The following is a 14123-nucleotide window of genomic DNA, read 5'->3' as shown; positions in this document are numbered from 1 at the left end:
AGTTAAATCTCAATCCATCCATCCATTTTCTACCGCTTGTCCCTTTCGGGGTCGCGGGGGGTGCTGGAGCCTATCTCAGCTGCATTCGGGCGGAAGGCGGGGTACACCCTGGACAAGTCCCCACCTCATCGCAAGGCCAACACAGATAGACAGACAACATTCTCTTATTATTATAATCAAATGACAGCAGTCATTTCCATGAGATTATTTTCTAATATAAGTGTTTAGGCCCACTTACAATGACAATAACAAAAAATATTGTTTTTCATGAACTATGTACTTGTATTGTTTGTCTGGGTGGAGGTTCTGTTTTGGAAATAATTTGTACCCCTTTCAGACATTGCATTTAGTTCCCATTAAAACATCCACATGTTGCACAATGAGATGTAAGCAGGGGATCATGTGTACATTCCTACAACTTCCTGTTTGTAAAAAATATATTTTTATTAGTATTTATTTAATATACTAACAGCATTTCATGATTAATATTTATAAATTAAGATTCCTAATAAATGACACTAGAATAAGCACACATTTGATTGGTAAATCATAGTGTAACGACCTGGAATGACACTTTATGTGTGGTGTTGGAGTTGTCCGACTTTTTGTGTGGCTGTAAACGCATCACAGGCTAAGTGCCATATGTGCATGTGTTGGCGCAAGTGAGAAAGAGCGAGCAGCTGCTGTTGATATAACAAAGTTGCTTTTGGTCTGGTTTGTACTGTAGAAAATGACCAGTTTGCTAGATATTATTTTTTTTACTAATGTTTTGGTGATGTGTTTATGGCCGACAATAAAGAGTTTTGCTCAGTAAAGTGATGGATGGAATTCATGTCCTCAAAGCGTCTCGACAGACATTACAATATTTGAACAATGATGACGAAAACTGTTTTCTCTGTTGTGTCCGTGTGTCGAAAATTGTTATGCGCTTATTTTTTTATTTGATTTTGTTCGTGGCATAGATTTGCCGTGCACAGAGGACGCTTGAGCAGTGCACAATTGCATAGGCGCGCACCTTAGAGGGAACGTTGCTCACAACCTACCGATCTTAGGGCGGACACTCTAACCACTAGGCCACTGAGTATGCACACATATTTGGCCCCAAAACAAATGCTATGGGCACCATAGATGTGATGGCAGGTTGCTTATTCCTGGCCGCGTCCTTTGGTCTCTTCTTGTGCAGCAATAAACAGCAGGATAAAGCGGCCCTTACAGCCCTTGACCCGCATAATTTCCTGCACCATCTTCTGCCCAATTCTCTACCACACCTTCCTCCTCTGGCGGGGCAACCCAAGTCATCTGGTCACATGTCCTGCAGACTGCCACCACCGCCCTCTGTACAATCCCTACGGTGTGAGATGCACACTGTTGGTGGTTGCCCAGAGATTCTGGTGGCCCACGATGGGTTGTCATGTCAAGGAGTGTGTCACTGCCCACAAGGTCTGCGCCAGAAGCAAGGCCTTCCATCGTCCACTGGCCGACCTTCTGCGCCCACTGACTATTCCGCCATGACCATGGTCCCCCATTGCGCTGGACTTCATCACAGGCCTCCCAGCTTCGCGAGGCAACTGTATCATCTGGAACCACCCAAGTTAGCATTTCGTTCAGTTGTAAACAAATTGCATTGTGGTCATCTTCTGTAACCAGAATGTTTTTAACTCCTGTTATTTGTTGGAGGCTAAGTTGCAGATTATTTTAAGAATGTTTGAAAGGACAGTGTTGTATTTAGGAGACAGGTGGCGTCGCAGACCACCTGCTCTGTTAAGGGATAGTTTTTCAACCTTGACATAGATGGCTTCCCTCACTCCTCTTTTGTACAATCCATCCACCCTGTCCAGAAACTGTACATGTTTGTTCTCAAAGGAGTGCTGTCCCTAAGGCGCAGGTAGACAGCTGAAGAGTTTAGCCGTCTATACAGTGCTATGCGACAGGTTAGTGGTTGTTTTGTTCCCCCTATATGTGACTCAGTGCATTGCACTAGGTAGCATACACCAGATTGTTTTTGTGGGTGTGGGGTGACTGTCTTTAGGATGCACTAGTCTCTGTCTCAGGGTGCTGCCTGGTTTGAAGTGTACTGTGATGTTTTGTTGGTTAATAATTCTGAGTTTCTCAGATAGACCTGATACTTATGGAATAACAATATTTTTGTGTCTGTCACCTTTTTCCTCCTCATCTACTCTGTTCTTGTTAATTCTGGAACTGGAGGCACTTTTTGCAAACAACCAGCTGGGGTTACCACAGGTTTTGAGGTCTTCCCTCAAATGCCTATGCTCTTTCTCTGGTGGGAGCATTATCAGCTCTGTGTTGTAGGGTTCTGATAATGCCCAGTTTGTGGTGATGGTTTAAGTCAAAAAGTATGTATTGATCGGTATGTGTGGGTTTTCAGTAAACCCCGACATGGAGGCCTATTTTCTCTAGTGTGGGCATCACAGTCCAAAAAAGGCAACTTATTGTCTTTTGCCTCACGTGTGAACTTGATCTTTTTGTCCACTGATGTGCTTGGTGAAGGCTTGCACTTTTTGGTTTCTGATTTTTACCCATAGGTCATCCACATGTCTGTACCAATGACTTGGTGATGTTCCCTTAAAATAACTCAGAGCTCCCTTTTCCATGCTCTCCATGTAAAAGTTAGCTACTGTTGGGGATACAGGTGATCCCATGCCACAACCATGTTTATGTCGGTAAAACGTTCCCAAAAATTGAAAGTATGTAGAGTTAAGGCAACGTTCCAGCAAAAGGCAAATCTGTTCTGGGTTTAGTGTGGATCTATCCTGTAAGGTGTGATCTCTACAAGACTGCATCCTGGTGAACAGGGGGTGAGGGGTAGTGGGGGAGTGCGGATGGGGGTGGCGTCAAATGAAAATATAGAGTTTCCTTTTTGTCCAGTTTTAGATCTCTGATCTTCTCTACAATGTCAATTGAGTTTTGGACATGTGGAGATTTGTTAACCAAAGGTGCTAAGATGTTGGCCACATCCATCCATCCATCGTCTACCGCTTGTCCCTTTCGGGGTCGCGGGGGGTGCTGGAGCCACATACTTAACAATATTGTACGTCACAGAGTTAATGCTACAATGGGTCTGAGTGGAACCCCATCTTTGTGTATTTTTGGAAGGTCATAAATGCCAAGGCATGTTTCTTGTGGGTATAATCAGTAATACAATGCCCGGTTGATGGCTTCTGATTTTTGCAGAGTTTGTAAGTACTCAATGATTCGCCTCTTGTACCCACTTGTGGGGTCCCTTTTGAGTATTTCATATGTGTTAGAGTCTTTGAGGAGTCTAAACAATTGGTTTTGGTAGTCAGTAAAATGAGCTGTCCTCATATTCTGATCAGTAACAGGACATGATGTTGCCAGGAATACATTTGGGGTAAAATTTCAAATGAAGCGCCTTGTCATTCGATAATTTACATTTCCTTTAAAGTCAATGTTATGTTGACAGCACATTTTGGATTAGATAATGTTTAAAGTAAAAGTAGACTTAATAGTGTGATGTTGTCTGGAGGTGTAGCAGGCTGTGCATGACCAAAGATTGTTTATTGAGAAAGGATGATCAACCGCATGGTAATGTACAGCGCACACAATGTCCTACATAAAGTATATTTTCAGTCAATCATATCATCTTCTTTTTGTCACTTAAAAAATACAGAGGACATGATCTTGGTGTCCTCAATGGTAGTTATGGCCTCGCATGTGTGCAACCCTGGTGACAAACTCCAAGAAACATGACATTTTTACTAGACGGCAAGGGTTTATCCACCAAGTACTAAGTCACATTTTGTATTGAATACAAATACTTATTTAAATCAATTAAATATTAATGACTTTATAAAATCTATTTAATGTATTTTTTTTATATTCTGCCACTCTTTGAAACAGTAAACCTACCATAAAAACGATTCATTGTTTGTATCTTTCTTAGGGTGTTAATTTACCAAATCAGCGGGGGATAAAATATTTATTTCACCCAAAGTAACACGAGCTAAGGACTTGGCAGATAACAGACCCTCAAAATGTCTACTTACATTTCCATTGACAAGCACATCAAACCTTATGGCATAGGCTTTGACCAGTGTGCGATAGTCAGTTCCATTCTCCATCTTATAATACTTGGCAAACCTACAATAAAAGACAACATTGTAAAAAAAATGTGGACATTTCATAGTGTAACTCTTTAACCGTTGATAAATTGTTGGTAAACATTTTCCTCTACTGTCGTCCCTTGCCACATCGCATTTCAAATATAGATGCTCCGCTATATCGCAAGATTTTTCTAAGCATATTCTACAGATTATTGGCCTGAAGTCATATTCATGTCTCATATGTATACAAGTGCAGTATTTGATTCATTTTCCATTGTTATGTTGTGATGAATAATAGAAATGACCAACTTTTTCATTTTTTGGACACGATAAAGGCTTAAATAATTTCAAACGCATATCCTTAAACCACGAAGAGTTTGTCTCACACGTAATATTCAGTTGTGGCCAGACGAAGCCCCGGGAGTGTAGCTTTAACAAGCCTGTGTGCTGCTGTGGCGGGAATACATTTTTTGCAGGGTACCCCCTGAAAAATGTTTAAACCCGCCCAATGTTTTGCTGCAGCGGGGTCTGACGTGAGCATGTCTTTCAAATCATTTTTTGACCACAACTATAGGGGGGTGCCACGAATGTAATTTGTGTCTGACCAATTGATGATTTTAAAAATATTTCAAAATATAAAACCAATATCAAACATGAAAAGAACATTTCAAATTACATTTCAAACTTCAAACTTTACAACGTTGGAGATACAGAATTTACCTGAAATTGTAACCTGGGGAGACAGCATTCTTCTGTGACATTGCATCCAGTCTGGTGAATGAGTATGAAGGGTTACACTGATCATCTGATTTGTCCAGATCACACATCCAGCCAATCTTTATTCCAATCACGCCTCCCTAACAAGGTAGAACATCGACAATGTGAACTGGGGTGGACAGATTAAAAAGTGGATTCACAGTTGACCCTCGTTTATCACTGTTAATTGGTACCGAACATGACAGTGGTAAACAAATTTCAAAGTAGGATTATTAATATAAATCAAACTATTTTTATACTTTAAGTATGTTTTTAACACTATGGGCATTCATGTGCTGAAAACACATGACCAAGTTTGGCCAAAACCTTGGTCAAGATGACAGCTGCAGCTATGATGATTAGCTTTGAGGTTAGCATTCCGTGTTAGCATTGTGTTTCCGCGTGGTCATTCCTCATCGCTCAAGCCAAAGCTAAGACAAATATTGCTCTGTAATTCAAATAAAAAAAATATTGGGATAGGTTGATTGGCAACACTAAATTGCCCCTAGTGTGTGAATGTGAGTGTGAATGTCGTCTTCTATTTGTGTTGGCCCTGCGATGAGGTGGCGACTTGTCCAGGGTATACCCCGCCTTCCACCCGAATGCAGCTGGGATAGGCTCCCGCACCCCCGCAACCCCGAGAGGCACAAGCGGTAGAAAATGGATGGATGGATAGATGGAATTTAACACTCAATTTAGGCCCAATACATATACAATATGCTTTGAACATTTTTTTTTTAAGTCTGCGATTCTTGTAGCAAGGGTGGATTGTCATAGAAAATATTCAAAGATTTTTGCTGTTATTAATTTGAACACGTCTCATAATAATCATTACTGTTTTTGATGTATTAAGTAACAAGGGTTTTGTTTATAAGCAGATTATAATAGCAGTAAGACAGGCTCCAGGTTTGCTTATATTTGACAACAAACATAAACAATTGCAGACCATCAGCATACAAATTAAAAGCAATGCCAAAACACAAAGTAGCTGATCCAGTAGTACCAAACATCAATCAATCAATCAATAATTTTATTGCAATTGAGTTATAAAAAGACAACGATATTTTGTTGGAGTTTAGTACAATTTCTTTCTTGGTGCTAGAAAAAGGCGGTTGCACTACCTCCCCTGTCCATATATGCACTGTTGCCTCTTTGTCTTGTCCTGTCTTGTTTAACTTTCTTGTAGCCTCTTTTTGCACTGCTCTCAAAAATCTTATTAATATCTAGCCTCTCAACAAAATTGACACTAACACAGGATCGGGAAAACCTGCCTGTTTTGTCATTACAGTGTTGCTCGACGGACTCTTGGGGAGTAGCGGACTGGTGACCATTTCAGTTGAGGAAGTTGAAGATGTCTGCCTATTCGGGATCACAACAGGACATCTGCTGACTGGAGTAAGCATTGCCCTGGTGTATCGACAAATTTTAAGGTGCTGGCAGCTGTACCCCAAAGGTGACAAAAATTATTGGAGGATGCGGGCACAGCGTGGACACTCAGACTTTTGTGGTTTTGGACTAACTGGACAACATCGAAGACATCATCTGCCCTGCATGATGAATTTGAGGACCAGAAATAGATAATTAGAGTGAAAAAATGTCATTTGTTTTCGCTCGCTCAAACATAAACATTATAATCTGGATTGTCTTCCCTAGCTGCAAGCGACCTGGTAAGGTTGTTACTTTGAAACTTCCTAGAGCAGGGGTCCTCAACCCTGGCAGAAAAAAACAGCCAAAAAATGAGCATTAAAAATCAACTTACCATAAGGCTTAAGTGGTGGGAGCCCTGGGCGTGTTTCTTTGCGAAGGGATGGTCCCCGGCACATTGATGGCATATACTTAATACCAGTATTTCTTAACCATGGAGCCGGGGCCCATTGTTGGGCTACGAGCGCCCCCGAGAATGTAATATATCTGTTTTTCAGCTGTGGTCCATATAGGCCGCAGCGATACTTAGTTGTAACACGCTTTTCCACCACTTGTGGCAGTAATGACAGTATAAAACAAACAGAAGAAGTTTGGCGCTAATGTCATAGAGAAATTTCTTTAAGCGCAAACATTATGACTAAAGAGGTGAAGCTGTATTTTCATTTGCACTTTAATTTAATTGACAGTTTAGTTAAGAAACATATTTATTATGAATTTAGCTTGTTTATTTTAGCACAACATAATATTTATTGTATGTAAATGTATTGTTTATTTGATTAGTACTGCCTGACCTGTACTTAAGGTTTATTTGTTAAATACATAATAATATTTGTGATTGACACATGCTTTTATATCACTTGACAAGGTAGTATACTATAAGTAGGTTAGATATATATATTTTTAATATGATCAAAATCAAGAGTAAGATTACGAATTCAGTGTTAATATTGGAGTGGTCCCTGGCCCCTCTGTAGTGGAAACGTTGGGCACCAAGGTCAGAAGGTTAAGAAACCCTGCTATATACAATGACCCTGCTGGGAACTGCAGATGGAAATTAGCCTTTGGCTACAATTTGGCACATTAACATTTGATACACATTACATTAACATTTGATACACATTACATTAATGTGCATGTACTATAACAAATGGTGACTTCCTATCAGGAGTTGTAATATACGTCTATAAACAAGCTATTGTTGTGTTTAACGGGACAGGCTAAATTTAAGTCGGAGAAAATGCAGTAGTTTATGAATTACTTAAAGGTGCCATATGTAGTAATGTGGCCAGAAATTGTACTGCAATCACGGTCAAAATTCTGTAGTCCCCTCCCACTCTCCCTGACTGAGGTTGCCAGATACACATTCGAATCCGAATCCTACTCCAAGGAACTTCAAATGGACATCGGCGAGTCCTACGCTGTAGGTTTATCTTGTTTATGCTTCTTGCAAGATGGTTTACTAATTCATTTTACTAATGTCGATTAGCCAAATGTATTTGTAAAGATACACAGCAATATTTTAGTCGGGAGTCGGACAGATTTTTGGCATTACCCTGCTAAAATGTCTAGTGCTAAAATGTCTAGTTTGACCGCACGGACCATCATTGAAATAATTACATATAATAATATATAATATATTATATATCACATAGGCCTACTTTGATGGCAAGACAAGGCCAACAGTAAAATTAAAGCCACATTTGGTTCAGCATAACTCCATGTTGCATCCAACCTGACACACTGCAATCTCTTCCATGTGCGCACATCAAAAGGGCATCATACACAAATACGCAAAAACCACGTTACGCATAAATAATATAGCCTACTACCATGTCAATACACAAAGTAGAAAATTATTACATGTAATGCATTATATTGTGCCAAGCAAATACCACCTCATGTGTCTGATGCACATACAGTACCAGAAACCGCAATTAGCCGTGCTAATGGTGGAACCCCCTTTCCTCAGCCTATCTGCATATTAAGAACGAAATAGGCAGTGACACTACCCATATCCACGTAGGTTTTATTTGTCGAAAATATACTTTTCCCTGTCAGTTGGATGACACATCGACAAACAGGCTAACGGGCATATATTTTTCCCCGTCCGTTATATGTCGATGTGTCATTGACCGGGCGAGCATGCTAAGCATTAGTTGCACGAACATACTAGCTTTGTTAGACAAGATCATAGACTGTATTGGACAATATAGTTTACATACCAAATGTCCATTTCCATTTATTACAAGTAATAAGAAAATGTAAGTGCCTTACTTACCTATCAAGGAGAAAATTAGCTAATTTGGTGTCAGATGAAAAAATCTTCTCCGCCTTCAATCGTCTCCATCTTTCAAAGGCATCCCCGATACAAATCTTTGTTTTGTTCCTGGCTTTGTCATGAATAAGTTGAGAATCGTAACGACGTCTTTTAGGTATACCAAGGTCTGACTTGTTTAGTAACTTTACCAGTGGCAGTAGGTAGACGAAGATGGTGGTGCGTAACTGGCAACCTGGATGTCACCCACTCACGGACTTTGTAATTGGTGGAGGGCGGGACATCAAAATTAAAACAATAAAACAAATTTGGGGCTGTAAAACTAATTTTGAAATGAGCATATCCCAGCTGAACTACCGTTATCAGTTACAAGGGTATTCGTAAAGAACATGATTTATTAATGCCTTTTGGCATATCAGGGCCATTTAATTTTGACTTGACATGAAATTATTACATATGGCACCTTTAATGTTTTCTGTGCAGGCCGGTAGCAAATGTGTCACTAGGGCAGTGGTTGGAGACCACTGCTCTTGAGAATAGAAGACGGAAAAAAATTCTGATAATAGCCAATTCTTTAAAAAAAAAACATCCATGCTGCTGCACCTACAAGTCTCTCTGGCCTACTGCCCTCAGTAATGGTAATGGGAATGGCACCATTTCCCAGTTGCAGTATATGGGCTGTAGCGGTAGTCTAACCGAGATCTTTAATGATGCCTTGCGCAACACCATTTATAGTATAGCACCATTAAAACTACAAAAGGCCCCTAAAAGGAGTATCTTCTGGTTCACGAAAAAAACAAAGCTCTTAAGCAATCATGTAGAAAGCTGGAACGCAAATGGCGTGCGACTAAACTAGAGGTTTTTCATCTGGCATGAAGTAAAAGTTTAATAACTTATAAACCTTCATTGTCTGATAATTTCTGTGTTTACTTTAATATTTCTGTAATTCCGGACACACAAACAGAATCAAAGAATGTCAAAAAGCGGTACATAAATGAACATGCTAATGTCCTCTTTAAAAAGGCCATCTCCTCACTACCACCTCTAAACCCACGTTATGATGATGATCTTGTAAGCAACTTTAATTCCAAAATTGTGAATATCATAGATATCATTGCACCTGTTACAGTTCAAATGATTTCTGGTAAGCAAAAAGCACCCTGGAGAAAATGTGCTGTTGTAACAGCCCAGAGAAGAGAGTGCAGGAAGGCTGAACGAATCTGGCAGAATACAAAACTTCATATTCACCATGACATCTATAAAGAGAGCCTCCAGGCCTACAATTTAGTCTTAAAAAGGGCTAGAGAAACATTCTTCTCCAATATCATAAACAGCAACACTAATAAGGCCAAAACCCTATTCGCAACCATTGACAAACTGACCAACCCCCCAACACAAATATTTACCAGCCGAACTCCATTCCACGCAGAAATGCAATGAGTTTGCATTCTTTTATACTGAGAAAATTGAAGGCATCAGACGCGCCATCAATATCTCAAGCAAAAAAGTTGGATCACCACCCCATTTAGGCAAAAGTAACACAGCAATGATGGCAAGCTTTAATGCCATAGACTCTAAAACTCTAGTGGAAACGGTGACAGCTCTAAAGTCATCCACCTGCTGCCTTGATGTTTTACCTACCAACTTCTTTAAGAATGTTTTTGACTGCCTATCAACAGACATCTTGCAAATAGTTAATAATTCTATTCAATCGGGCAATTTCCCGAAAGCTTTCAAAACTGCAGTCATTAAACCTCTTCTAAAAAAGCCGAGCCTAGATGCCTCTGTTATCAACAACTACAGACCAATTTCAAATCTACCATTCATAAGTAAAATAATTGAGAAAGTTGTCCTCCAACAACAAAATCACTTCTTGGCTTCTACTGGCTGCCACAACAACTTCCAGTCAGGATTTGGACCTCTTCATAGCAAAGAGACGGCCCTTCTTAAAGTTATAAATGACATCCGTCTAAACACAGACTCTGGCAAAACTTCAGTATTAATGCTTTTGGACCTCAGTGCTGCATTTGACACTCTCCACCACTCAATACTTTTGGACAGGTTGGAAAACTGGGTGGGGGTCTCAGGCACAGTTTTAAGCTGGTTCAAGTCATATCTACAAGATAGGAACTATTTTGTTTCCATTGGTGACTTTGTATCAGAACCAACCAACGTAACGTGTGGAGTCCCCCAAGGTTCAATCTTGGGGCCGACTTTATTTAACATCTATATGCTCCCACTAGGACAAATCATGCAAAATAATAACATTGACCATCATTGCTTTGCCGATGACACCCAAATCTATGTAGCGCTATCACCAAATGACTATCGCCCCATAGATCTTCTGTGCCAGTGCATTGAGCAAGTCAAACACTATAGATAATACACACACTAGATAATTGTTTTTGGTGCTAAAAAAGAAAGGTTTAAAGTCATCCAACACCTTCAATCACTGTCCCTGAAAACCTCAAATAAAGCCAGAAATCTTGGGGTTATTTTAGATTCTGATTTACATTTCGACAGTCACATCAAATCAGTAACAAAATCGGCCTACTATCACCTCAAAAATGTAACAAGACTTAGAGGGCTCATGTCAGCTCAAGACTTAGAAAAACTTGTACATGCCTTTATTACCAGTAGGCTAGACTATTGTAATGGTCTCCTTGCAGGTCTTCCCAAAAAAACTGTCAGGCAGCTACAGCTTGTTCAGAACGCTGCTGCTTGAGTTCTAACAAAGAAAAAAATGTGAGCACATTACACCAATTCTTAAATCCTTACATTGGCTCCCTGTACATCAGAGAATAGATTTCAAAATCCTCCTGCTCACATATAAATCACTACATGGTCTAGGGCCGAAGTATATCACCGATATGCTCCCACTATATAAGCCCTTTAGATCACTAAGATCTTCTGAGACCAATCTGTTTGCGGTTCCCAGAGTAAACTCAAATCAAGGGAGATCATCATTCAGTCACTATGCAACAAATAGCTGGAATAAACTTCCTGAAGATGTCAGACTTTCCCCAACTTTGACTACGTTTATAACTAGACTGAAAACTTTTGTCTTCACCTTAGCTTTCAGCTAAATCTTTTAATATTTTGACTTTTAACGTCCGCACTGTTTTTATTTGTATTGTCTGCATTTTAATTTTGCTTTTATTTTCTTTCATTTCACTTTGTTGCCTGTGAGTCACTTTGAGTCTGCCTTGTGTATGAAAAGTGCTTTACAAATAAAGTTGCCTTACCTTGCCTTGCCTTGCCTTGCCTAAACACGCTTTTGCCTTAGCTAAACAAATTATTACTCCAATCTCATCCATCTCAACATGATCCTAAATATTTGTTTGACACAGTGTAACCAAGGTAAATATCAGTACACAAGTTTTAAGTAAAGTCATAGTTCGTAATACTAGTTATAGTTTAAAAACAAATAAAATGCATACATATGTTATAAATAGCTAAAATCATATTTCGTTTATGGATTAATGTGTTAAAAACGTTTAAAGGTACCTGGATATAAGTAACTGTAAACTACAGCTGATGTATTTTATTTATTTTTATTTTGAAGGGTAAACAAGAAGTGCCGTGTGGTACACCACCTAGCTTTGTATTCTTTTACGCTCTGTGTACAGCCTGTTACTGCAAACTTGGCCGCAAGAGAAAAAAAAGACAAAAAAACATGTTACGGATTGACAGTTTAGACCAGGTCTTTGGCTGTTAAATACAAAACCCAAAACCAGTGAAGTGGGCACATTATGAAGTACATAATGTGCCCACTTCACTGGTTTTGGGTTTTGTATTTAACATGTGCCACATATCATGCAATGTCTGCATTTTGAAAAATGAAGAACAAAACTTTACCTTGTCTGCCAGTTTGGTGAAGTTCTGATGAGCATAACGGACCACATCTCCCACTCTGAAGATTGGGCAATACGTGTTGTTGACCTTGTCAAAGTTACACTTCGTGATATATTTGTCAGTGATGGTGGGTAGGAAATTCCCTCTGCACACAAACACGCATCATACAGTATATCATATACAGTGGCTTGAAAAACTATTCACACCCCTGGCACTTTTACACATTTTAAAAGTCGTAACAAATCATGGTTACATATTTTTCGCTCTACACTTTTCTTTTTTTTTAATTTGCACACACGCACACAATGGATTGTTGGATGCGTTAACGCTGACAGCCCTAATATATGTACATTCTCCGGGTACTGCGGCTTACTCCCACCTCTAAAGACATGCACCTGGATATAGGCTGATTGGTAACACTAAATTATCCCTAGTCTGTGAATGTGAGTGTGAACGCTTGTCTGTCTGTGTTGGCCCTTCGATGAGGTGTCCAGGGTGTACCCTGCCTTTGGCTCAAATGAAGCTGGGATAGGCTCCAGCTCCCCAACGACCCCGAAAGGCACAAGTGGTAGAAAATGGATGGATATTTATTAGGGATGTCAAAATTAACACGTTAACTCGTGTGATTAATCACAAAAAAATGATCATGCATCACTATTTCTAAGTGCTAGATCTTTACATGGTCTTGTGAAGTGAAGTGAAGTGAAGTGAAGTGAATTACATTTATATAGCGCTTTTTCTCAAGTGACTCAAAGCGCTTTACATTGTGAAACCCAATATCTAAGTTACATTTAAACCAGTGTGGGTGGCACTGGGAGCAGGTGGGTATAGTGTCTTGCCCAAGGACACGACGGCAGTGACTAGGATGGCGGAAGCGGGGATCGAACGTGCAACCCTCAAGTTGCTGGCACGGCCGCTCTACCAACCGAGCTATACCGCCCCGTCTTGCCCTGCCTTACCTCTCTGAGCTGCTCCACCTCTATGCCCCCACCCGGTCCCTCAGGTCAGCTGCTCCTGGAGGTACCAAAATCAAAGCGCAAGCTCAGAGGGGCAAGGACCTTTTCTGTTGCAGGTCCCAAACCCTGGAAATATCTCCCTCTCCATGTGAGACAGGCCCCTTTGGCTACTTTTAAGACCATTTTTAAAACCCATTTTTACTCACTGGCTTTTAACCAGCATGAGACTTTGAACTGTTTGACTGTTTTTAACTTTTTAACTGCCTTTTATCTTACAAATTGCTCTCGAGATGATATGGATCTGCTCTTTTATTATATTTATATGCTATATTTGGGGTCGTGGGGGTGGCTGGAAACTATTCAATCTGCATTCGGGTGGAAGGCGGCGTACACCCTGGACATGTCTCCACCTCATTGCAGGGCCAACACAGATAGACTGACGACATTCACACTCACCCGGATGTTGTCTGAATGTCAAACATGGCGTCCCATGTGCTGCAGTGACTTGTTTCTTAAATGTAAATATTAGCTTTTTCATTCATACTAAGGCCAATTTAGTGTTGCCAATCAAGCTTTCCCCAGGTGCATGTCTTTGGAGGTGGGAAGAAGCCGGAATAGCCGCAGGGAACCCACGCAGTCACAGGGAGAACATGTAAACTCCACACAGAATGACCCTGATCCCAGGGATCAAACCCAGGACCTTATTATTGTGAGGCACATGCACTAACCCCTGGGTCACCGTGCTTCCCATAAATGAACACTATTCATATGAAA

At 40.2% G+C, this 14123-nt stretch overlaps 1 protein-coding gene across 1 annotated transcript in view; it reads right to left on the bottom strand.

Annotated features, from left to right (window-relative positions):
- Positions 1-14123, bottom strand: part of LOC133641975 (P2X purinoceptor 3-like) — a 72112-nt gene that overhangs the window by 14497 nt on the left and 43492 nt on the right. The window contains exons 7-9 of the mRNA XM_062036149.1: positions 12397-12538; positions 4803-4939; positions 4026-4119 (exon numbers count right to left, since the gene is read on the bottom strand). Coding sequence (XP_061892133.1) covers positions 4026-4119; positions 4803-4939; positions 12397-12538 — 373 coding nt within the window. The remainder of the gene's footprint in view (positions 1-4025; positions 4120-4802; positions 4940-12396; positions 12539-14123) is intronic.

Source organism: Entelurus aequoreus, linkage group LG24, assembly GCF_033978785.1.
Source record: "Entelurus aequoreus isolate RoL-2023_Sb linkage group LG24, RoL_Eaeq_v1.1, whole genome shotgun sequence".
NCBI classification, from domain to species: Eukaryota; Metazoa; Chordata; class Actinopteri; order Syngnathiformes; family Syngnathidae; genus Entelurus; species Entelurus aequoreus.
The sequence above is the reverse complement of the archived record's forward strand: the minus strand, read 5'-3'. Positions and strand labels throughout refer to the sequence as shown.